Source organism: Anolis carolinensis, chromosome 6 (assembly GCF_035594765.1).
Source record: "Anolis carolinensis isolate JA03-04 chromosome 6, rAnoCar3.1.pri, whole genome shotgun sequence".
NCBI classification, from domain to species: domain Eukaryota; kingdom Metazoa; phylum Chordata; class Lepidosauria; order Squamata; family Dactyloidae; genus Anolis; species Anolis carolinensis.
Genome location: NC_085846.1, coordinates 96,546,977 through 96,573,479, shown reverse-complemented (window position 1 = coordinate 96,573,479; position 26,503 = coordinate 96,546,977). Strand labels below are relative to the sequence as shown.

At 39.0% G+C, this 26,503-nt stretch overlaps 1 protein-coding gene across 6 annotated transcripts; it reads left to right on the top strand.

Annotated features, from left to right (window-relative positions):
- The first annotated feature begins 247 nt into the window (after positions 1-247).
- hacd1 (3-hydroxyacyl-CoA dehydratase 1) lies at positions 248-26,219 on the top strand. 6 transcript variants are annotated; one of them, XM_062983831.1, is made up of 7 exons: positions 248-392; positions 13,169-13,286; positions 15,704-15,722; positions 15,804-15,892; positions 19,906-20,027; positions 23,161-23,339; positions 23,785-26,219. In XM_062983831.1, exons 2-7 carry the CDS (start codon positions 13,191-13,193, stop codon positions 23,865-23,867), a joined length of 588 nt encoding a protein of 195 aa, XP_062839901.1. In that variant the 5' UTR covers positions 248-392; positions 13,169-13,190; the 3' UTR covers positions 23,868-26,219. The 6 variants fall into 6 exon arrangements, with proteins under 6 accessions (XP_062839901.1, XP_062839899.1, XP_062839898.1 ...); XM_062983829.1 differs by lacking the exon at positions 248-392 and adding an exon at positions 5,215-5,677 and having other exon boundaries at positions 23,161-23,201; XM_062983828.1 differs by lacking the exon at positions 248-392 and adding an exon at positions 5,216-5,677 and having other exon boundaries at positions 15,810-15,892.
- Positions 26,220-26,503: the final 284 nt, after the last annotated feature.

Below are 26,503 nucleotides of genomic sequence, written 5' to 3'. Positions count from 1 at the left end.
CGCTCTGCATGCCGGGAGAAAAGGAAGAAAAGGGGGTGTCCAGCGCACTGCCTGATAAGAAAAGGCAAGCGCTTATATATTCTCAACGCTTCGATCTGGGGGGAAAAACGAGATGTCTCTAAATTTCCTGCCCGCATTCCGAGGCGGTTTTGTGTGCGGAGGGATGGGGTCGAAAGTATTCTATTCCTTCCCGACAGGCGTGGTTTAGCCATCTACGATGCTTCTTCCAATAAAGATCCCTTGGGTCCCATTGTATTGGGAATTTGCTGCGAGTTTGAGTGACTGTCGGAGCAGCAACAGATATTGCAGAATGGAGAGATCTTGTTCAGGACTACGGCTAGCTCTGTGGTAGACTTAATCCAGCTCAACACCACTTTAATTAGTGTGTTGCTGTGAGTTTTCCGGGCTTTATGGCCATGTTAATTAATAATTAATTAATGATTAATCAATTAATCAGCCCCAGAGGGTTTTTAATAATCTATCCCGTTTTTATTACGATTTTACCATTTATGTTAAAATGCAATTTTTTATCCTGTATTTTTGTTTTAATTGATATATTGTATTACTGTTTTATCTTTTTATAGTGTGATTTGTATTATGTTGCTTATGTTTTATTCTATGTTGTTTGGGCCTCTGCCCCATGTAAGCCGCCCCGAGTCCCCACAGGGAGATGGTGGCGGGGTATAAATAAAGTTTATTATTATTATTATTATTATTATTATTATGTTCCAGAAGCATTTTGGAACATGCAGCAGATTACAGGAGCTGTCATTCTAGAACAGGCAGCAGATTACAGGAGCCGTCTTCATAGACCTTCCAGCAGTTTATTTATTTATTTCTCACATTTATATCCCGCCCTTCTCACCCGAAGGGACTCAGGGCAGCTTACAACAGTGGCAACAATTAGATGCCCATACAAACCAATATAAAACAGCACATAAAACAGTTAAAACTATTAAAATACATTATGAATTAAAAATATACATTTCAAACATAAAATCATGACACTGTAAACCATCGCCTTTTCCTGAGAAAAACTTATACAATAGAGTCTCACTTATCCAAGACTCGCTTATCCAACGTTCTGGATTATCCAATGCATTTTTGTTGTCAGTGTTTTCAATATATCATGATATTTTGGTGCTAAATTCATAAATACAGTAATTACAACATAACATTACTGCGTATTGAACTGCTTTTTCTGTCAAATTTGTTGTATAACATGATGTTTTGGTGCTTAATTTGTAAAATCATAACCTAATTTGATGTTTAATAGGCTTTTCCTTAATCCCTTATTATTATCCAAGATATTCGCTTATCCAAGGTTCTGCTGGCCCATTCAGCTTGGATAAGTGAGACACTACTGTAGTATCACAAAGGACTGCAATCTCACCCGCTTCATAGGAAATCTGCTGCAAAACAGGAGCTTTTGTGTTGAATTCCAGGGCCAGAGAAGCAGATGGCCTCAGGGGAGTGTGCTTGCTCTATCAATGTTTAACATTTACACAAATGACCAGCCACTGCCAGAAGGGACAGAGTTTCACCTATACTGACGATTGTGCCATCACACGATTGTGCTTAGGCAGGGCGCTTTGAAATGGTTGAACAGAAGCTCCCAAAAGCTTTAGATGCTCTCACTCCCTATTACAGGGGAAACCAGCTGATTCCTAATCCATCTAAAAAAAACCTGGTCTTTTCACCTTAAGAACAGACAAGCATCTTGAGCTCTGAGTATTACCTGGGAAAGAATCCCACTGGAGCATTGCAGCATACCAAAATACTTGGGAGTTACCCTGGACCATGCTCTGACTTACCGTGTTTCCCTGAAAATAAGACAGTGTCTTATATTAATTTTTGCTCCCAAAGATGCTCTAGGTCTTATTTTCAGGGGATGTCTTATTTTTCCATGAAGAAAAATTCACGTTTATTGTTGAACAAAAAAATGAACATTGATTATATACTGTACAGTAGTTGTCATCACAAACCAGCATAATCAAACAAACTGTGAATCCTATCAATAATTTCTTGTTACTACCATTATTCCCATGTACAACAATCTATGGTACATTTCCCGATCCTACATACTCTGGTGTTCTGTTTGGCAGGCAGGCTTCCAAACAAAAACTTTGCTAGGTCTTACTTTCAGGGGAGGCCTTATATTTAGCAATTCAGCAAAACCTCTACTAGGTCTTATTTTCTGGGGATGTCTTATTTTAGGGGAAACGGTATAAAAAGCACTGCTTGACTATCAAGAGTGCACTACAATTAATGCAGTTTAATACCACTTGGACTGCCGTAACTCAGTGTTCTGGAATCTTGGGATCTGAATCACCACTCTTTGACAGAGAAGGCCCAAGATGTTGCAAAACTATATGATTCCATAGCATTGAGAATTAAAGTAGCTTCAAGCTGCATTAATGCTATAACATACACACCCTATTGTCCCCTATCTCCTAGTCTTGGAGACTCAAGACAATGGCCCCATCTACACTGGCATACAATCCAGTTTGAACTGCATTATAATGGTCAGTGGGGCCCCTGGTGGCACAGTGTGCTAAAGCACTGAGCTGCTGAACTTGCGGACCAAAAGGTCCCAGGTTCAAATCCCGGGAGCAGAATGAGCGCCCGCTGTTAGCCCCAGCTCCTGCCAACCTAGCAGTTTGAAAACATGCAAATACAAGTAGATCAATAGGTACCGCTCTGGCGGGAAGGTAACAGCGCTCCATGCAGTCATGCCAGCCACATGACCTTGGAGGTGTCTATGGACAATGGCGGCTCTTCGGCTTAGAAGTGGAGATGAGCACCAACCCCCAGAGTCGGTCACGACTGGACTTAACATCAGGGGAAACCTTTACTTTTTTTTAATGGTCAGTGTAGACTCATATAATGCAGATTTAATCACATAGAACTAGATTGCAGTATATAAAGCCAAATTAGGCTGCATCTCTACTGTAGAATTAATGCAGATTGGCACCACTTGAACTGTCACGGCTCAATGCTAAGGAATTAGAGAATATGTGTCAAGCTGAAGGCCCATAGTGTCATTTTATGTGGCTCTCTTGATGCTGGACTGCAACTCCTGTATTCCTCACTATTAGACATCATGACTAAGAGCTGATGGGAGTTGTGATACAGTAATATTTGGAAGGGTGCAGCTTATTCTGTTTAATCAGGTTAGTGGAGTTTGAATTGAGATACAAGGCTTGTGAATATGATGCCTAACTTTAAAACATCCTTTCTCCTTTCCCTAACCTCAGAGCCACAAGCATGGTTGGGTTGCAGTTCCCGTTATCCCCCAGTCCACAGGGTAGATAATCAAAAGTGATGGAAGTTGTCCTTTAATAAAGTATGGGGACCCAAACTAGGTCAAAAATAATAATAAGCACTGACTATTGTTAAAAAAAATTATAGTTGCCCCTTTGTATCCAGATTCTCCATCTATGGGTTCAGTGGCCCTTTGAAGGCAACCATGGCCCCTTCAACACAACTGTATAAAATCTCATATTATCTGCTTTGAATTGGAGTATATGGCAGTGTGGACTCAGACAGCCCTGTTCAAAGCAGATATTGTGGATTATCTGCCTTGATATCATGGCTGTGTGGAAGGGCTTCATGATGACAATGAGTTTGACACCCATGGATTAGAGAGACTGTAGTCTTCAGCCTCTGCCAAAGAGTGCAGGTGTCTCACAAAACTATGGCTCCATCTACCCTGCCATATAATCCAGTTTCTAAATCTAGATCATCTGATTTGAACTGGATTACAAGGCAGTGTACATCCAGCCTAAATTGGATGGAGCTGTGGCATTTCAGGTGGTCTCAAAGGCCCCTTCCACACAGCTAAATGAAATCCCACATTATCTGTTTTGAACTGGAGTATATGGCAGTGTGGACTCAGATAACCCAGTTCAAAGCAGATATTGTGGATTATCTGCCTTGATATTCTGGATTATATGGTTGTGTGGAAGGCCCCAAAGTGTCTTTGTTCCATGATAATTAGTGGCTGTTTCTCAGAGGGTCCTTCCACATAGCCATATAACCCAAAATATCAAGGCAGAAAACCCCACAATATTTATGTATTTATTTATTTACTACATTTATATCCCACCCTTCTCACCCCGAAGGGGACTCAGAGCGGTTTACAAATTAAATTTACATACAATATTATATTATTAGCATAGTATCGTTCCAATTTTAGTATATGTGCTGCCGAAGCGAGCACTATTAGCATAGTACAATACTGGCAATAATTAATATATTGTACTATATCAATATATTGTAATATTAGTAATATTACATGTAAAATATAATATATAATTAATATTATTAAATTGTATTATTAGTATTATATCGTATTACAATGTCATATTATTATATTATAATATTATAGTATCTGCTTTGCACTGGAGTATCTGAGGCCCCTTCCACATAGCTGAATAAAATCCCACATTTTCTGCTATGAACTGGAATGTATGGCAGTGTGGACTCAGATAACCCATTTCAAAGTAGAGCCTCTGGTGGCCTAGGGCAAGGGTCCCCAAACTAAAGCCGGATGTGGCCCTCCAAGGTCATTTACCTGGCCCCCACCCTCAGTTTTAGACTTAGGCTAACCCAAAGTCTGAAATGACTCAAAGGCACACAACAACAACAATCCTAATTAACTTGAGCATCTCATTGGCCAGAAGCAAGCCCACACTTCCATTGAAATCCTGATAGGTTTATGTTGGTTAAAATTGTTTTTATTTTTAAATATTGTATTGTTCTTTCATTGTTGTTGTTGCTTTGCATTACAAAGAAAACATGTGCAATGTGCATTGGAATTTTTTCATTTTTTTTTTTCAAATGATAATTCGGCCCCCCAACAGTCTGAAGGATTGTGGACTGCTTAAAAAGTTTGAGGACCCCTGGCCTAGGGGATAAAAGCCTTGTGACTTGAAGGTTGGGTTGCTGACCTGAAGGCTGCCAGGTTCGAATCCCACCCGGGGAGAGCGCGGATGAGCTTCCTCTATCAGCTCCAGCTCCATGCGGGGACATGAGAGAAGCCTCCCACAAGGATGGTAAAAACATCAAAAACATCCGGGCGTCCCCTGGGGAACGTCCTTGCAGACGGCCAATTCTCTCACTCCAGAAGCAACTCCGGTTGCTCCTGACACAAAAAAAGTAGATACTGTGGGATTTCCTGCCATGATAGTCTGTGTTATATTGCTGTGTGGAAGGGCCCTGTGTCCACACTGCCATATATCCCAGTTCAAAGCAGATCATGTGGAAGGGGCTTGACACAGGCATACTCAAACTCCAGCCGTCCACCAGTTTGGGCCTCCAACTCCCAGAATTCCTGACCATTGAAGAATCTGGCAAGGGCTGCTGGGAGTTGGAGGCCCAAGGCCCAGGGCCTACTTTGGCGCCTTTTTTTCTTATTCCCTGTCAGGAGGCCTTTGGCGTTTCCCTTAGTCTCAGGGGCCGCTTGCTGATTGGTTGGAGGGCGGGGAGGGGGCGGGGCTCCGTTCCTTGCCCCGCTTTGGCCTCCGGCGAAGGAAGGGAGGGAAACCATGGCGCCCAGCGAGGAGGACGGGAACGGCTCGGCGGAGGAGAAAGAGAACAGCAAGAAGGCGGTGCGGCGGGGAGGCGCCATCACGACGGCTTGGCTGATTTTCTATAACATCACGATGACGGCCGGGTGAGAGAGAGAGGGAGGAGGGGGAATGGAGACTGGGGGAAGGGCGGGAAAGAAGCCCCTCACGCCCACAAAGCTCTTCTTCTTTCCTTTCCCAAGTGCCTGGCCCAGGGAGTTTGGGGAGGGGGAGGCACCCCAGTCGTTTCACGACTGGGGTGCCTCCCCCTCCCCAAACTCCCTGGGCCAGGCACTTGGGGAAGGGAAGAAGGAGGGAGAATGAGAGGAGAGGGCTGAGCCTTGGCCGGGCTGGCATGTCCTAATAGGGTGCAACACGCGACGCTGCCAGAGGCCAGCACGTCATCCCTGGAGCCCGGCGGAGCGGTTAAGTATAGACCCAGGGCCGGAATGCTAGACTTGCTTCCTCGGCATAAAAAGGGGGCCGCTCGCCGCAGCCCTCCGCCCGCCTCTCCCTCCCGCCTCTTCTACTGTACTAGGCTTCCTTCGGGAGGAGAGGTTCGGGCCAAAGCAGCACCTGCTTGCTCTTCGCGACAGACGCAATCCGAGACGGGGGAGATCAGGATTAGAGCCTCCAATTAAGACTGGCTAGCTGATTGTGCCTGCAATAGGCTTGGGCCTGGAGTATAGCTAATTTTCTTAGTTGTGGTGTGTATATGTATATGTGTGTATGTGTATAGGATAGTGATCAAGGAGGGCTGATTGTATACACCAGGGGTCCTCAAACTTTTTAAGTGGAGGGCCGATTTATGGTCCCTCAGATTGTTGAGGGGTCGAATTATCATTTGAAGAAAAAAAAAAAGAACAAATTCTATGCTCACTGCACATGTCTTATTTGTAGTGCAAACCCCCCCCCCCAAGCAACAATTACTTATTTATTTATTTACTACATTTATACCCCACCCTCTCTCACCCTGAAGGGGACTCAGAGCGGCTTACAAGTTGTATGTACATACAATATGTTATATTATTAGCATAGCACAATATTAGCATTATATATTACTATATTGTACTATACCATTATAACGTAATTTTATTAGTAATAATTAGCCGCCCTGAGTCCCCTATTGGGTGAGAAGGGCGGGGTAGAATTACTGTAATAAATAAATAAATATTATATTGTATTACATTATAATATTATCAATATCATATGTATACACAATATATTATTATTATATCATTCATTTACAATATTGGTAAATGAAAGAACAATACAATATTTAACCAACATACTGTAAACTTATCAGGATTTCAGTGGGAAGTGTGGGCCTGCTTCTGGCCAATGAGATAGTCAAGTTAATTTGGATTGTTGTTGTGTGCCTTCAAGTTATTTCAGATTTTGGGTGAGCCTAAGTCTAAAACTGAGGGCGAGGTCCAGGTAAATGACCTTGGAGGGCCACATCCGGCCCACGGGCCTTGGTTTGGGGATCCCTGGTTTACACAGTCAAAACTGACGGGTGGCCATCTGATCTGTCTGCATGTGTACCTTGAAGTTGTCAAAGGCTTTCATGGTTGGAATCACTGGGTTGCTGTGACTTTTCCGGGCTGTAAGACCATGATCCAGAAGCATTCTCCCGTGACGTTTCACCCACATCTATGGCAGGCATCCCCAGAGGTTGTGAGGTATATTGGAAACTAGGCTAAGTGAGGTTTATATATCTGTGGAAGGTCTAGAGTGAGAGAATGTATAAACCTCACTAGCCTAGTTTCCAATATAGTTTCCGGATGTGGCCCTCCAAGGTCATTTACCTGGACCTCGCCCTCAGTTTTAGACTTAGGCTCACCCAAAATCTGAAATAACTTGAAGGCACACAACAACAATCCTAATTAACTTGACTATCTCATTGGCCAGAAGCAGGCCCACACTTTTGTCTGTTTGAATCCAGTGTGAATGTTGCAATTAATCACCTTGATTAGCATTTAATGGCCTTGCAGCTTCAAGGCCTAGCTGTCAGAGCCAGCTATTTATTTATTTGTTTATTTATTTACAGCATTTTTACCCCACCTTTCTTACCCGAGGGGACTCAAGGCAGCTTCCATAGATTGGCAAAAATTCAATGCCCAGAACAATACACTAAAAACAACAGCTCATACAAATCAAATAGCAATACAAGTAAAAACACATTATACAAAATTTTAAAACATATATAAATTTAAATCCATTCATCCAAGATCCTCAACAAAGGATTCCTCCAGACAGGAATCAGCCAGGCTTTGAAGCTGCAAGGCTTTTCAGTGCTAATCAAGGTGATTAATTGCGACATTCATACTTTCCTCCAGCAGATAAGAGTTCTTTCTCCCACCCTGTACCTTCCACAGATATATAAACCTCACTAGCCTAGTTTCCAATATATCTCATAACCTCTGAGGATACCTGCCATAGATGCAGGGGAAATGTCAGGAGATAATGCTTCTGAAACATGGCCATACGGTTTGGAAAACTCACAGCAATACCCTGAAGTTGCTTATGGACTTAAATCAGCCCATGAGTTTCATAGGGTTTCCTTAGACAAGGAAGACCCAGTGGTAGTTTTGCAGTTCCTTCCTCTGAAATGTAGCCTACAGGACATGGTATTCATGGAGAATCTCTCGGATATGGTGCCTTTAAAGCAGGCATGGGCAAACCTCGGCCCTCCAGGTGTTTTGGACTTCAACTCTCACAATTCCTAACAGCCTACTGGCTCTTAAAGGGCCAAAGTTTGTCCATGCCTGCTTTAAAGGATTTAGGCCTCTGTTTTAAAACTTCCAGAGGAGGAGACTTCACCATACTCTGAGATAGAATATTACACTATCAAGCAGCCCTTTTCATCAGATGTTTGGAAAGATTTCTTTTTCTGAAGTTTCTTGTTTAAAAAATCTCCATTTTTAAAAAAAAGAATGTTTATTAATTGTCCAAAATTATTTCTGGGGCTGCAGAGGGCATTTCCACCATCTTGGAGCTGTCATAACTCACACTCTGAATCCTAAGATTCAGATGAAGTGGAAGACATAGATGGGCAGAAATCTTCAGCTTCTGATGACAATAGTCTCTGAGGCTGGGGAGCTGGGCAGGGCCCTACTCCCTAGCAGGAGGTGTTTGGCACTGAAGACCTATTAGCATCATTCATCGAGTCATGAAGAGCCAAAGAGAAGTTGCATCATTTCTACCAGTTGTTAAGTAGGATACACTAATTAGGCACCTGGTGTCTTGAAACAGCTGTGTATAAATTTGTTGCTGTCAGTCATCACAACTAGCAGTACTATTTGCTGTTCATATTTTCCTAGCATTAGACTGGTTGTAATTTGCAACTGTTTTACTTCTTGTTTTTGTGACTTCTGTATCCACTTCTGCACCTACTGCTTCTCCCTTAATTCTGTGACTGACATGAACTGAATTAATTCCTCGATAGCTCTTCTACTCCAACCAGCTGGTTCTTGAGTCACTTGCTGACTTGTCCACCACTACCCCCAACAGTTTCCAATTGAAATAATTAAATAAATTATTTTCCCTCAGATAATACTATAATAACAATAATACATCTTATTTATTACCTATATCTCCTGACAGATGGAGGAAGGATACAACAAAGTCAAAATATAAAATACATAAAATATTTTATCTAAATAACAAAATGCTTTCTAGGGGGTCCAAGAACACACCCAAACATGGCAAGAGTATTTTCATGTCCTCTAGCCATCATTTGGGCCCAAATTCATTTGATTTTTATAATGGGAAAAATCTAATTAGAAACATCTTCCAGCTTACCTATTTTTTTTTTCGTGTCAGGAGCAACCGGAGTTGCTTCTGGAGTGAGAGAATTGGCCGTCTGCAAGGATGTTGCCCAGGGGACGCCCGGATGTTTTTGATGTTTTTACCATCCTTGTGGAAGGCTTCTCTCATATTCCCGCATGGAGCTGGAGCTGATAGAGGGAGCTCATCTGCTCTCTCCCTGGGTGGGGTTCGAACCTGGTAGCCTTCAGGTCAGCAACCCAACCTTCAAGTCACGAGGCTTTTATCCCCTAGGCCATCGGAGGCTCCAGCTTACCTATTGAATTAGTCCAAGTCCTCATTGGTCTGATGCAGTGACATACATTAAATGCCTTACGTTTTGACTTCCTTTTTTTGCTGCTGCCTCCATGGTCTCATTCCACATTTTGCTCCATACTCTCAAGTGCCATAATACTTGAGACTGTTGTGATGTGTGTAGGTTACCAAAGTGGCAGTAGTACAGCCAGGAATTTTAGGTTCTCTGAGCCCATGGATCAATGAGAGAAGAACAGTAAGGAGTGGTGGATGAAGGCATATTGACCTGAGCATGGATCTTTGCAAACACTGCAAGACCTAGCATTTGACCCACAGTACCACTCTGTGATGCCAAGCCTGCTAAACTCCAAAACAGCAACAATAGAAGCAGTGCAATCACAATATTCTTGATCTATATAAAGATGTTAGTTGCCAGTTTTCCATGGGAAACCCATATGTGTTGTCAGTGTAATGTCTTTTTTTCTTTTGTTTAGGGGAGTCTGATGTGGCTTGTGGAGGTTGCTGGAGATAGAAAATTGGCTTATGGCCTTGCAAGCTTGCCCATTCCTTCTCTAGTTTGAAGTGATAACCCTGGAAATTATAAAATCCTACAGCTGGCAGTATATAATTATAAGTTTTCATTCTGTATTTTAGAGGAAATAATTAGCAAAACCACTTCTGAATATTTATTGTCTACAAAACCCAATGAAATTCATGGGGTTTCCATAAGTTGATAGACAATCTGAAGGCCACACACACAAACTCTCACACACAATACTGTGAAGCAATTATGAGATTTTCTTTTCCTGAAATTAGCATTTATTATTGTTGACCATGGGAAATTCTGGCAGTACTTGCTGTCAGGTTGTACCATCTTGATACATGCTACTCACCTGATTTAAGAATCACTTAAACCCCAGACACACCTTCCTCATTTGACTCTAAGGACACTCCTTCATGATAAACAGCCAAATTGTTGCCAAAGATTTCTGAAGCTTCTGATAGGCTCATTGTCTTTATCCAAGGCAGAGGAACTCTTATCAGTTGCAGTCTTAAACAGTTCATTTAAATCTGAGATATTCACAGTTTCCTTCTTGAATAATTCAAGTTGTTTTGGGGCCTTGTAGTGTCTAATTGTCTCTGGGGTTGTTCTAATACGTTTTTGTTCTTCATTACAAAAGAAAGGAGAACGAACAACAAAGATATCGGAGCCCATTAAAACACCTCATATTGTGCCAACGCCATCTTTCCTCCTGTTGCATTGTTTGGTAGTTTATAATTGGGTTTATATGTACTTACTGGTTTGTTCTGTATGTGAAAGACCTATGGTCTAAGCACTAAATAAAATTGAATTATTATAAGATGTAAAATCCAAAATTCTATTTTGTGCTTTGGACTGAAAGATCAAATGAGATCATTTTGGCTATGGTAGAGATTGGGAGAAAGTGGCCCTCCAAATGCTGGTGAAGTTCTTCCCACCATCTCTAGTCAGCCTAGCCTTTGGTGGAAAATTGAGCTGCAGTCCAGCAGCATCAGGAGAGGCACAGTGTTGCCTAACCTTACATGTGAAGGTATTGAAAAGTGCTGGAAAAAACCTTATTTCCATAAAAAAGTGAAAAGTAGCCAAAGGTGATGGGTTGGTGTCTGGTCAACTTTTGATGTTTAAGTTGAAATTTGGAAGTGAAATCTTTATTTAAAGTACTGGGAAATTAAAACATTCTTCATGGTGGATTTCCATGACTATGCTTTTTGTAGGACGATGAGTGGACCAAGGGTCAGGATTTTGAAGCCCTCCTGAAGTTGACCTTAACTCCCAACATTTCTCCCCAATGTTGATTAGCAATTCTGGTAGTTGTACTTAACATCTGGAAAGTATAATCATTCCCTCTTCTGAGCATTTTCTTCCTAAGTTACCCGTAGTAGAAAAGAAAGTTGTGAACTGCTTTGGGTCTCAACCCTGGGAGAGAAAAACAATGTGGTGGTAGTAGTGGTGATGATAATGATGATGATTCTTTAAAGGCAGGTTTGGCAGCTAATTTTGTTGGTTGTTAGACAGTGATGTTGTACTGCAATACAACAGGCCTACCTATTTTAGTTCATGGTTTGGAATACTGGGAATTGGAGTCCAGCAACATTTGAAAAGCTGCATGATTTCAGCTCCAGGTTTTTATATAGGCTATTGGAGGAAATAAACCTTTGTATCTATGTGTATGCTGTCCTCTTTTTAAATCCCAGTTAGAATTCTGTAAAGGTTATTTCTCAATAGGCACAGATGATTTCTGGTAGCCCTTTTTGCACGATTAATCAGTTCAGGCTTCATCTAGGCAAATATATTCCTGGTATTTCAAATAGCTAAAATAAGCATCGATAGTAGAATTGAATCGACTTTATTTAACTAATGTCACATTGTGGTACACCATATGAGACATTATATGAGCCTCTGAATTCTGTTATTTTTTTATTTCGGAGGATAATGGGGTGAAAGTCAAAGAGATATAAAGCAGACTTGCTATGTATGATTTTGGTTAATATGGCAGGAAAACCACTGATCTGAAAGTACCGTTGAACGTGTATTGCATATACTAGAATGTATACAGTAGATTTTTTTTCTGGTGACAAGGAAAAGCTGTTTCAGTTCATTTCTTGAGTGAGAAAATTATTTAGTAATCGACCACCAGCTTTGGTTGCACAGAAGTTGAAATACTTGGGATTGCTTACTTCTCTGTAGGCAGATATCATAGCCCAAGTAATTTCCCTACTTGAAGTAGAATCAAAACTATCTGCTAGTTCCCAAAGTTTATAAACACCTTGTAAAGTCCAGGGGCCCCAATTCCTTCATTTTCCCCTTGCTTCCTGTTACAACTGACTCCTGAAATGCAATTGCCTTATCCTACTACATTGCAAACTCAACTCTGTGTGGGAACATTGGCTCTGATGCTGGGTAGGTTTCTGTAGTCCTTTACTTGAAATGGAGCCCTTCGTTATCTGTCTGTAAAGGGCTCAGTTTCAAGTGGAACATGTACAGCAGGTGAGATGAGAGAGCAAGGGTATTTATTTGACAAGCTGGCATGATTTATTCAGGAAATGGCTCTCTTAAGCCCCCTCTGCTCCGGTGTTCTTTTTCAGTACTTTCCATTTTGAGTCTTAGTACAGTCACTCCATGGATGTGTTATTAAGAGTGCACCTACACTGTAAAATTAAGGCAGTTTGACACCACTTTGACTGCCATGTATCAGTGCTATGGAATTCTGCAAGCTGTACAAGGTCCTTAGCCTTCTCCGCCAAAGAGTGCTGGTGCCTCACCAAACTACAAATCCCACAATTTCATAGCATTGAGCCATAATGGTTAAAGTGATGTCAAACTGCATTAATTCCAAGTGTAGATGCATCCTAAATGGTAGAGGCTGTATTAAATATGGTAAACATTTTGGGGTGTGAAACTTGATATACTATTGGTGTGAAATATATATAAAAGTGGTCAACTCAAAAGATGAAGTGTATGTTTTTGAATAAAAAATTTTTTTCTCTTTGTCTAGGTGGCTGGTGTTGGCTATTGCCATGGCACGGTTTTACCTGGAAAAAGGCACATACAAAGGCTTATATAAAAGCATTCAAAAGACACTTAAATTTTTCCAGACTTTTGCTTTACTTGAGGTAAGCTTTAAAGGAATTCATCTTTCTAGTGTGAAAGGAAAAGTTTAGAATTCTTAAAGTGCATAGTCCCCTTTCTTGTCATGACCAGTCTTCAGATTTGAGTGAAAATGATTTTTTCTTGCTAGTTAATAATCTAATTTACTGACTTTGATGTGAATGAGGCCACTATTGAGTTGGAGAGCAGAATGTGCTTTTCAGTCCAGGGGAACCCAAACACCCATGAACTACATGATTCCCACATGTAGCATACAGCCTAATTACATTTTGGGTGACAGCTCCCTGAATATTCCAGCTACCATGGCCACTAGATATGCTAACTGGGGCATTTTGGGGGATGTGGTCTAAAAAAACAACATTCCAAATTCTATATACGTTTACCAAGAAATAATTCATTTCTGAGCCATCATGGTTGAGCAAACTGTAATTGCCATTTGTATATGCATCTTGTAGAAGCACTTGTCATGTATAAGTGTCACCTAAACACATGTGTCATAGTGCAGCATATCTGGCATTAACTCTATATCTTCCTATTGTTCATAAAACCAAACAAAATAGGTTTGTTAAATATTTGTTAGGTTTAAAAAAAATAGAGAGGACAATCAGCTCTCCACTTCTGTGGATTTGACTATTAGCTTGATTACAATATTCTCTCTGGGAATCTAGGTTTTTCAGTTTGCATGGAAGTTGACCTCCAATGCAATTCTTTGATCAGTGTCCTGCAGAAATTGACCAGAATCATGTTGGACACCCTAGAGATTTCTTGAGAGGTGTTATTTCATTTTTAAAAATAACATATATTTTTTTAAAAATTGTTTTTTCACTTTTGCATGGGTTTTGTGCCCCAGTGAATGGAGGGCTATAGTGACACACCTGCAAAGATTTCAGATCTTCACTTAAGGTTTAGAAGATCCACACAGTTGACTTTGTCTGCTTACAAATCACAAGCCTAAAACAGTTGTAACATTTGTAGAGCACCTATAATGCAGATTTAACATCCTCAAAACAATGGAAGGCGATCAATTAAAGCTTGTGTTGAACCAAAAACCAGCTTGTCTTAAACATGCTGCAACATTGCCCCCCCCTTCCTCCTTTTTGTAGTGGAAGACAGTATGTGTCATCTTGTTCATTTCATACTTGCTCCAGCTTCTTGAACATTCTTGGAGCACATATAACAATACGTTGGCTCACCAGTCAGCACTGGTAGCTTTGATGTACAGTTTTGTGCTGCAGTACTGTTAGCTTAAGAGATGCTGTTGTATAAATTTTGGGGCCATGTTATATTTCAATATTTTCACTTTCCGAAGCTTTTGTCTGCCTAATTAAATAGCATGCAAATGACAAAGCGATTTGTTTTATTACATTTATATGCAGGACTGTACATTGACGGTGCTATATAAATACACACATCAATTCTATCTACATTCTTTTTAGACTTCCAAGGTCTGTGGGAGAATTTATATTACTATATTTTTCCACATGTATTTGATTTCCAATAAAATGAATCCTTTATGGCAGCAGTAAAAATCCTGTTGCACTCCAGACATTCTTGGTCCACAGCTACCACCATCCCTGGCTACTGGTTGTCTTGGCAATAGAAGAATAGAATTGGAAGATCACAGGTTCACTGTCCCTGTTACAAGATACAAACATTTCTTAGTTTTTAGAATGCCTGACAAAGAACTTAAATAGCATTATGCTTGGTACAGCTGCCAGTTTTGCAGTGGCCTTTTCCATAGTTATCATCTATTCCATAAGTGATGTAAGAAGCTGTTTCTTTGCAGGGTTTGAACACCATGGCTGAATTGGTATATACTGTATGACTACAGATATGTAACCAAACTTCTTAAAAACACATCAAAATGCATAGCACTTTGCTTGTAATCGCTACTTATCAAGTATTAATAGTATAGCATCATTTCTGTAACCTATTGGTCTATTTTAACTTAACAATAATGTCTTGGGGCTAACAAATTTATTTAAACTATTATTTTTTTCCTCAGATGTTCAGTTGTTAAGCCTTAGGTAGGCATATTTGGAGTGTATATGTTGTGGAAATGTAATTAGTGTGAAATGGTATGCAGTAAACAAATGCGTTAACTCACTTTGGTCATACATATTTGAATGTATTACCCCTTCAAATGTTTATTTCTACTTAATAGCCAGGATGTTTATGGGGATCACCTTGTAAATGACTTAATATACATACCATTGTAATTGTGCCAGGGATTTTTCTAATTTTGTACCTCAGCTGCCAAAGTGACTAGTCTTGTATACTAAGTATCTGAACTTGTTCAGGTGAAAGTTGTTTGTTATGCCTTGCGTAACAGATTGTTTTGGGTGAAGTCTGTCCTTATCATAAAGCCATTTTAAATACTTGACTTTTAACACATCCAGCTTTTCTCTGTTTAAATTTGCAGATAATCCACTGTGCAGTTGGTGAGTCTTTGCTTCAGTTTCTTAATTAATTAAACACAACCCCTGCCCTATGGACAAAGATGACATGTTTCTCTTTTTAAGGAGTAGTGCACACATCGGTGCTTGTGACTGGGGTCCAAGTGTGTTCCAGGATCTTCATGGTGTGGTTTATTACACATAGTATTAAGCAGGTAAGCACTATGAAAAACATTTGCCTTTCAATTTATATATACCAGGGAGGAGCTATGTGTGACTTCCATGTGTTGTTGGAGCACAATTCCTACAGTCCCTTATCATTGGTTTCTCTCCCCAGGGATCATGGAAGTTGGGTGTGGCAACGTCTACAGAACCAAATGTTCCCTATTCCTGGCTTATTGTAGCGATAGTTTCAGTGACAAGTCATATTTTTCAGAGTAGACCCATCTTCAGTATGGTTAACTCTCAGGAGGATTGTAATTGCAGACATAACTTTAAAAGTTCTTCATTTGCATTTACTTTACATGTGGGAGACAAGGGCTTAAACGCCACCGGAGATGGATATCTGAGCTATTTTGGCTTGCTGCCTGATTTGCTCTCTCTATGAAATAAGATCAAAGGCTGACACATCTCTTCGTCAGCCTATTCAGCTAAGATGTTGGCTGTTTCTGTTTCAGAGAGAACTTAAAATTAGCACATGTTGAATGGATTAAGTGGAAATAAGCCTAAGGTTGAACACATGTACAGATGTTTTTGTTAGTTTGCATTAGTTCTTTCACTTTCAGACTGTTACGGACTCTAGCATCTGTTTTTCCAAAAGTTAATACAGATTTCTTTAAGCTTCTGACATGCTGGTATCTGGAAGTAAGCAGAGAAGTGAATCCAGTCTTTTAAATGTTTGCCCTAAAACAAGTTCTGCTGAGTTGAGTGGTTTTGGTTCCCAAGTAAAAGTAATAGGATATCAGCTATCCTGTAGCCATTTTGTACAATTTTTCATAAATACTAAGTATCTCCCTCAGTATTATTTGAGATTATGAAAATGATTTGGGTCAAGTCCAGTATTTGATGTAATGGTGATTATACAGTCAAAGTTAATGAGTTTTGATCCAAGTTTAATCATTCCTTCAGCAGATCTGATTTTTTTCGTGTCAGGAGTGACTTGAGAAACTGCAAGTCGCTTCTGGTGTGAGAGAATTGGCCGTCTGCAAGAACATTGTCCAGGGGACGCCTGGATGTTTTTGATGTTTTTACCATCCTTGTGGGAGGCTTCTCTCATGTCTCCACATGGAGCTGGAGCTAATAGAGGAAGCTCATCCACGTTCTCCCTGGGTTGGATTCGAACCTGGCAGCCTTCAGGTCAGCAACCCAACCTTCAAGTCACAAGGCTTTAACCCATTGTGCCACTGGGGGCTCCTATTAGCAGATCTGTTGAGCTCAGTAAACATTCTGCCACCCACCTGAACATACATGGTACCTGATTTTAAAAGTTAAGATCAGGCCTGGTTAGTTTTTGGATTAGAAGCTGCTAGGAATGCCAAAGATCTCTGGGCAGTGCTAGAAAATAATTGTATCTAAAACCCTTAAATTTTGCTTCAAGTCAAAGTTGACAAAGCAGAGCTAGTTGTTGTTTGCTTTCATGTCATTTCCGGCTTATGGTGACACCAAGGTAAACTACAAGTGTGCAACCAGCCCAAGGTCACACAATGGGTTTCAGGTCTGAGCAGGGATTTGAACCCTGGTCTCTACTATCATCCACCAATACTCAAACCATTACATCATGCTGGCTCTTATATTTAAGCTGTTAGTATTCACTATATGAATGAGTCCACTGTGTGTGTGCCTTCAGGTTGCCTGCCAACTTACAGTGACCCCATGAATTTCATAACGCTTTCTACTCACATATATTTGAGAGCAGATTATGTGTGTATGTCTATGTATTCTGGTGCATCTTTTTAAAAATACAGCCATTAAACTATATCACCAGCAGATGGCACTTAGCCATCTCTTATATGAAACAATACTTAGAAATTTCTGTAATCCTTGCTGTTTTCCCCCTGCAAAAATATTTGAAACATCTTGAGCTGGGAAGGTTTTTTTGTACAGTTTTCAGTGACCTCTTTTTAGTGCACTTTTATTCTGTATCATCTGCTCAGAAGAATTTACTTTTCTCTCCAAGTTAAAATACTGGAAATTCCTTTCATGGCATAAGTAGAAATGGCTCTAGGAGAGGCAAGCATGAATCCATGGCTCCATTGACATTGCATGAGTAAATAAAACCAGACAAAGCAGGAGTGAGCTCGGCAACATAAGATTTGAAGAGTGAAAAATGAGAGCCTATCCAGTAGATCGAAAATATCAAAGTAACACATTTGTATTGGCACCACCTAAAACATTATAAAGAGAGCATTCTGATGAGTTCAACAGATTGCTAGAGAAAGCTGTACCTTAAGCACAGAAGAAACACAATAAAACTGATGGAAAATATTGTTGGATGTGATGAGACCCTAAACTCAGCAGGTTATGAAAACAGAATAGGAGAAGTGTTATACAATCGTAATTAGGTTAGACTGTTTCCCCCTTGAAAAAGTATTATTTTAAAAACATAAAAGCCAAAGACATATGCCTTTATACTAATTGCAATACACATGTCCATTGTAAGGCAAATTTATTTTTGTCATGGGGATCTCTGTGTGTGTCTTCTCTTACAGGTAGAAGAGCCACTTGGATTTCAAAGCCAATTCACGGAGCAAAGAGTTTAGCACATTTTCCACCCTTATCCTAAATATTACCCCAATTAAATTCTAATTGCATTGCTAATTCAATTTAATTGAAACAGTGTTGATGTGTCTCCTCCATCTCGTACAGCTGGAGTGACTTTTCTGGATTTGCTGTTTTGCGGTTTTTCAATAAACTCTAAAAGACTATTATAATTCATAACAAAAATTACAATTTACAGGGAGGAAGGAGAAGCCAAAGGGAGAGAAAAGGAGCCTAAGCAGCAACAGGAGGAGAAGGAGGCGATTTATCAACACACAATTGGTTGATAAAAACTTAAAATAGTGTATAATTATTAAAATAATGTATAAATATTAAAATAATATAGTGTCCATACTTTGCGGATTTTCGCTTATTGCGGGAGGTCCTGGAATCTAAACCCCGCGATAACTGAGGAACACTGTATTTCACAGCCCTGTTATAATCTGGGTTTCATGATTATTCTACACTTGTTTTGCCAAATGTGAAGGTTTTATTCTGATCTAAGCTGGACTTCTCATTAAACTAATTCCATGCAGTTTTTCTTATCTACGTGACACTGAGCATAGCTGTTGTGTGTCCTTGTTTGTTTTTTATTACTTAATAATTATAACAAAGCAGGATAGGCCCTTCCTGGTTTTCATTATACTAATATCTATTAAAATCACATATATGTGCTACTATACACGGATATGGATATGGTTTTCAGCAAATGGGTATATGTCATTGTTCACATGCTTCCCGTTGTGTGCTGAAAGAGGAATTCTTTGCCCATTGGTAGATAGAGTAAACAGAGGTAGAATATCAGTATGGGTGTGTTTTTTGGTGTACAAATAAGCTAGATGTTTTGTAAAGGACAGCTATATATTTCTACTCACTTTCCTCTTTATCTTAGGCCCTGTCTACATTGCCATATAATCCAGTTTCTGAATTCAGATTATCTGCTTTGAACTGGTGTATATGGCAGTATAGACTCATATAATATAGTTCAGAGCAGATTTTGTTTTCATGTCAGGAGCAATTTGAGAAACTGAAAGTCGCTTCTGATGTGAGAAAATTGGCTGTCTGCAATTGGCTGTTCTGATGTTTTACCATCCTTGTGGGAGGCTTCTCTCATGTCCCGATTTGAATCGCCAATCTTCAGGTCAGCAACCCAACCTTCAAGTCAGCAATCCTGCCGGCACAAGGGTTTAGCCCATTGCGTCACCGGGGGCTCCTTTCCAGAGCAGATAATCCGGATTCAGAAACTGGATTATATGGCAGTGTAGATCCAGTTTTAGTTAGCCTGAAAGGTGTGTCCTCTCTCCTTTTGTTCTCCTTCTCCCTTCTGCTTTTTAGTCTGTATTGTGTGTATGAACTGGCTAATATTATTCCATTTCTGTTCATTAGATAGTCTTCCAGTTTAATGTTTTCAAAATAATGCATCCTGCCATTTTGAGGATGCAGCAATTATTGGTTCTTTATACTTCTACAGATCCAGAATGAGGACAGCGTTATTATTTTTCTGGTCGTATGGACTGTGACAGAGATTACTCGATATTCCTTCTACACATTCAATATGCTTAACCACTTACCATACTTCATAAAATGGGCCAGGTGGAGAATGCCTTGCAGTTTAGTTTCTCATTGTTCTGTGCATGCCCCCTTCTTGCATGCCATTCCAGCAAAGAATTACCCAGCTGTGAGAGCTTAGTTTGTGTGAATGATAACCGTGATTAGTTTTCAAAGTAGTGTTTTAGCTTCAAATCTTTGGATATGTTTTAAACACAGATTTTACTGTTGACTATTCTAACCATCCTATCCTGACATATTTATTTTGCTTACATATATTTTTACAATACACCTGTATCTCTTATGAAAATTACATATTGGATAAAATATAAATGTTTATTTATAGGTACTTCTTTAGCTCCCAGAACCATCTAGGGGACTGGATATCCTTCTTCCTTCAAGTGCAATGATTTTTTACAAAGTTATATTGGCTGCCTATTTGCTTCCAAGATGCTTTTCTTTAAAGCCTCAAATGCACTTGGAGCACAAATGTTTGAAAGAGCTACTACTGTATCCTTATAGCAACTTCCCTATCAGCATCTTTGGAGCTGTCTCATCTCTAGATTATTTCACACAGGGAAACTAGTTTTGTAGGAACTATACAACATCACTTATTGGCAAAGATACTGCTCTCAAACATGTACCCAATTAAAAGTTGCTGTGTTTGGCCGAGTATTTTAAAGCATGTTGCTGGCTTCAGTTTATGCTGGTCAGCTTTCCATACCCCAGTCTCTTTGTATTTCACATTTTTTTAAAAAATGTGTTGTACTGGAATGATATTTTAGTTCTTTTTAGTTTGTTTTTGGTTTTAAAAGTGTTGGAAGTATTTTGATAGACAAAATGGGAACATTTATCCATTTATTACATGACCAATTTAGATATTCAGTACATGTACATGTGGTACTCTTTACCTTTTTGAAGCTCTCAGTAGATGTGAATTGGGCTTATTGGCCCTATCTAAGCTAATTTTAGGAAATCCCTCCTATTGAGCTGAAACAAAAAATGCCAAAGGCCACACCATCTATATTGTATGATCTTTCAAAACTATCCCATTTGATCATATAAAACTTTCAATTGTTTGCTATATTAGAGTTTTCTTATTGGCGATGCCAGACATTGAACCTGGTATCTCTGGTATGAAAAGCAGGTGTATTGCCATTCCACATCATAAGAACACTACATAGCAAAGAAATGACTCTAAAATGAATGTTTCTCCCATGTGTATTTCTCTTAAATTCCAGAATTTGAGGGAATTAAATTACCACATTCCCTTTCAGCGCATCAATCTTCACAAATTTCACACTGTACAATTTTATAATGGTTCAAGCTCTCTGATCTCCTGTGTTGGCTGTCAGAAATAAGCCTTGCTTGCATTTACTTAATAACATTAATAGAGTTTAATAGAATTTAGCTTCACTCTATAGTGCTCCCCTGTGATTTGTTTCTGTTGTGCTTAAACTTTATTAATCAAGTTATTCCTTTTCCTTGTGACATTACTTACTTACTGCTTTTTGAAATCTATACCATCCATTCTAGTTGACCTATGTATTCTCTAACTCCAACAGTTCTTGTGGGGGTTTCATGTTCCATAGCTTGCCATTTTAACTCTCATCTGTTTTGGGCATGGAATGTATATTATGCATGTCTCTCTGACCCTTGGAAGGAACTCATGTTGACTTTCCCAGACTGAGGTCCAGTCCTTTTATCAATTACTTCTTTTGCATGGATTTCTTTAAAGAAAATGCTACAAAATATTATTGCTTACCCACTAAAAAGTTCTCCATTTTGTAATCGGCTAAACAAAAGGGAGTATTTTTCCCAAAGCTTTCAGATTTCAAGACCAGCATTTTTCATTGTTAAAATGGACCATGGACTCTCAGATTCCTATACAGGCAGTCTCCAAATTACAAACAAGATAGGTTCTGTAGGTTTGTTCTTACATTGAATTTGTATCTAAGTATTCAGAAGTATTTGCCTCACTTAGCTTCTTGAGGAGACAACTTTTCCCCATGGTAACTCTTTCAGGAGTGAATTTCACTTCCTAGGGGTAGATTTCTCTCACTTCCTGTTGTCTTACCCCCGTTCTTAATTATGAGTCATCTGTAATTTGGATGTTTGTAACTCAGAGACTGCCTGTACTTGCATATTTCATAAATGTTTCCAACATTCATTATAGATACATCTTCAGATGTTAATTTAGAATGACATTTGTTTTAGCTGGTGATTCCTTTGAACAGAATTCAAGCACAGATAGATGTGGAAATCTTTAAAGTGAACTAAATGAGTGCAGTGTTCCCTGTTAGTTCAAGGATATACATTGTCGTGATAACACCAGAAGCCTTGTATAATAAATTACCATCAAAATTGATTTACTGCACTTTCCCTTTTTATTTTAATATTCTGTTTTTCAAAATTTAAAACCTAATTTTGACTAAGTTTCCTTGTATCAAGAAATTAAAGTTCTGAATGTATCCATGAAGTAAGGTTCAGTATTATGACAAATGAGAATATTCTCCTTAATTGTCAAATTAAATAATACTGATAGCGAAGAAAAAGCAAATAACACACAAATGATGCTCCCACACCACTAGTAGGACTATAAATGCCACCTCCAAACGGAGGGGCTTTGGTGAGTGGTGATTGCTCCCAGTGAACTACTTTCCTTCTTTGCTGCTTATTTCCATTGCTGAAAACTGAGTTCAGGGTGCAAAAGTAATTTGAACTCAGTTAACTCAGCAGTGGGGAGAGAAGAGAAAGCAATGAAACTTTGCCTTTTCCAATAAGCTTGGATGAAAGCAAACTGCTTCGTTGTTTTCTCATTAAAACCCTTACCATCTATTTTTATCTATAAAGTGCTGTAAGGTATGTTGAGACAATGTAGACACATATCAAATCAGACATGTATTTTGTTCTCCTAGCTCATTCACCTTGAACCTACACACCTCAAAGATTGACTAGTACATTAGGAATCATTGTTAGGCATATAGATATGCATGCTGAGTGATGCTATGCATGTTTTCTTCAAGGGAATTATGTTGAGGTTTATGGATCTTGTTAGCAAATAGTTATACATAGGCTTTGAACATTAACCTGCCATGTTTTGTTGTGGTGCTCATGGAGAGTGGAAAACACCAGCTCTTCGGAGGCGAATTCTTAAGCTATTTGTATTTTCTTCCAGGTACAATTTTTTCATCATCTTATATCCAGTAGGAGTTGTTGGTGAGCTTCTAACTATTTATGCTGCCTTACCCTATGTGAAGAAATCGGGCATTTTTTCAGTGAGACTTCCCAACAAATATAATGTCTCTTTTGACTATTACTACTTCCTTCTCATCATCATGGCCTCCTATATACCATGTAAATATCAATGGAAACTTTTGTTTTTTACTTGTATGTCAGCTACACCAATATTTATAGTGAAGTCTTGCATACTGTAGTATTTAACTGCTTTATGGTAGATTGATTACATCACTCTGGGTTCAGTGAGTAAGGGTAGGTAAATGTTCAGAATCTCCAGTTAAGTTGGATTTTAGACAGCAGGGCTGATAAGAGTTTCTTATGTGCCTAAGATGGAGAACTGTAACATATGGACATTGGAATTAGTCCTCCATATTCACTGGGGTTAGAGGCATAGGACCACAGTGCAAGTGACAAACCATTAATACATTGCTTTTTTGTTTATATAATCTCCCTTATTAAAGATGAAATCGCCATTTGTTCTCTAGCAAACTGATAAAAGATAGAAGCATCTCCTAGTTTTGATATATTTAACACAGTCTGTACTTCTTTTCTTCTTTAATAGTGTTTCCACAACTGTACTTTCACATGCTCCGTCAAAGAAGAAAAGTACTTCACGGTGAAGTGATTGTAGAAAAGGACGATTAAAACAACCCTTGCTATCCATGGTGCTTTTCAAAGTAACAAACCAAATCTGTAACAAGTTGCACAAGTCCAGATTTGACGTATTGGAGCAAGAATAACCAGTCCATGCAACCAACAAAGGTCCTTAATTTTGCAATACCAATATTGCAAATAATACAAATGCTAATGTTTTCTGATTCAACTTTTCAACTTTACATTTGTCTTTTGTGTTTCTCCCCTGTTCTTTTAAATAAATTATTTGGTTCCAAATACACATAGACAGACACATGAAAAGAAATGTTTGGTCATTGCACATCCTAGAACACTTTTGTCAGAACTTGTATGGGGAGTCAAACTAAATTGGGAAGCTATTCTGAAAATGGTCATTCATTGATTTTTCATCATGATTCTTGTCTGAGCTGTGTCTGGGGGAGAGGTACGCAAGTCACTTCTGTACTTGACCATAGCTGGGTATCTTTGTTTCTACAGGAGCCTCTCGATTCTTTAACAGATTTTGTTATAGAAAGCTCCCAAACATTCGAATGGCATTTCAGGGGCAAGAAAGAAAGGTTGGTGATGGTAAAAAAAAATCTGGTGCATATGAAACATCTTAAATACCACATTGGATCCTGACCTGTATTTTTACTTTAAAATTTGGGCTGTGGTTTACAGTATTTTTTCTCTCTGTTCGTAGTATTTAATGGGACTTCATAAACCATGTCTTCATCTTTGTATTTTTTTAAAACCACACACTTACATTAATTGCGATAATTTCACTGATTGCATATAATTTGGATGGTTTTTAAAAGCGTCTCCTTGAAAATAACAAACTGTGCTCTTTGTAAATTGGGGTGACACAATGCTATTTCGGTCCTAAATGCCTGAGCGACCTAAGAACCTTTTCTAGAAGGAAAGGAATGAGTTCATGGATGTGAGCATCATATTCTTGAATCACAGAATAATGTTTTAAAAGTTCATTGGTCCAAATAATTAATTCTATCCTCTTTTTAAGACAGCAGGTGCAACTTTGCGTATGGGTAGAAGAGTTTATAGGGGGGAAATGGTTTGTTATTGCATAGACAAAAGACAATATGTGATGTAAACATTTTGGGTTACTTCATTATGGAGTGGCTATTTAATTATTGACCCTTATATATGTCCGTCCTGTTAAAATCTTTTCAGATAGGTTCCCAGAAACTAATTTGGCTTCAAGTGGGCTTTGGATTTTTCAAAAAAGAGCTTCCTTTTTGACATAGTTTTGATACTAGTCCTGCCCATGTTCCACATGATACTGTAGACCCATTGATGACTGTCCTCCATGAATTCACTTTTTAAAGGCATATACTGTGTCATTATGCCTTAATATAAAACTATGATCAGTAGAACCTGTGTAAAACGAAAGGGAAATATGCCATATATATGGGGAGTGGGTGGGCTTGAGCATCTCTTTCCACCATCTTCAATCTCCCATTCATCTTAAAATATGTGTCCAGAGACTCAGGAGAAAACATCTAAACTGGGAGAGCTGCTATTTGGAGAGAGAGCTTGTCATGATGTGAAGCACCTTCTGCTTGTGCAATGGCACTTTTAAATCCAGTGGTCTGAGGATTTGACTTGTTGTGGAAAATTTTCTTCAAATTACTCAACTTTATGTACACAAGCAGTATATATGGGATTTTAGCTAAATGTATGTGGAAGATACATTTTTATTTTATTTTCTTCCTAAAAGCAATTGTTAGATTTTTTTCTACAATACAATGATCAAAGGTGCTCTAACAGTTTACTTCATAATATATATAGTTTAAAAATATAGTTAATATACAAACTCGACCATGCTTAGTTTAAAGCAATGGTTCTCAACCTGTAGATCTCCAGGTGTTATGGCCTACAACTCCCAGAAATCCCAGCCAGTTTACCAGTGGTTAGGCTTTCTGGGAGCTGAAAGCAAAAACATCCGGGGACCTACAAGTTGAGAACCACTGGTTTAAAGGATTTTTTTTTGCAACATCAGTTTGCAGTCATTGTTTAAACTTGACTTTTCTTTGAAGAGTTCCAATTACTCATTATAAAATATCCAGGCAGCTCTTTGGTGTATGTTTCTGAATTAGCACAGGGAAGAACTATATTGGAGAATTTGCTTTTTTATGGTTAATATAGTTTTCTTCTAGCCTTTCAACATGATTATATTCTATGCCTCATCCTGTAAGTCTTGTAGATCTAATTTGGGTCTGTTTGCGACTGTTCTTTGAATTCAGATATTTGATTCTCATGTGTGCTATTGTTAAATCTGAGGATGTTGTCTGGTAAACAAGTAAATATTGTAGGTATTTTTTTACCATTTTGTACATCCAATATTAAACAATACAATTTCTTGCACTCACGATTTCCTGGTTTTCAACAGAAGAGCCACGTGATATTCCTGAGTATATTTCTAAGAAGAAAAACGTTTTAAGGTGATTTTACTGTGCTAATTCACACTGCAAGTAAACTGTTAAACCCACACCCAAATGGTTTTATGGTTCTGCAGTTTCCGGCCACACAGCATAAAGGTGTCTCCATGCAGGACTGCTATCTGATCAGTTTCTGCAAGTGATAACTTTGCGTTATCATGTATTTCACTAATTCCAAAGCTTAGTGCAGCTCGATTTCAAGCTCTACTA

What these genes read in the sequence shown, in the direction of transcription:
- hacd1 (XM_062983825.1), top strand. Translation starts at nt 5,550, where the DNA reads ATGGCGCCCAGCGAGGAGGACGGGAACGGCTCGGCGGAGGAGAAAGAG. An exon ending in AACATCACGATGACGGCCGG is followed by an intron (nt 5,678 to 13,168) that starts GTGAGAGAGAGA and finishes CTCTTTGTCTAG; the next exon opens with GTGGCTGGTGTTGGCTATTG. An exon ending in CATGGCCTCCTATATACCAT is followed by an intron (nt 23,340 to 23,784) that starts GTAAATATCAAT and finishes CTTCTTTAATAG; the next exon opens with TGTTTCCACAACTGTACTTT.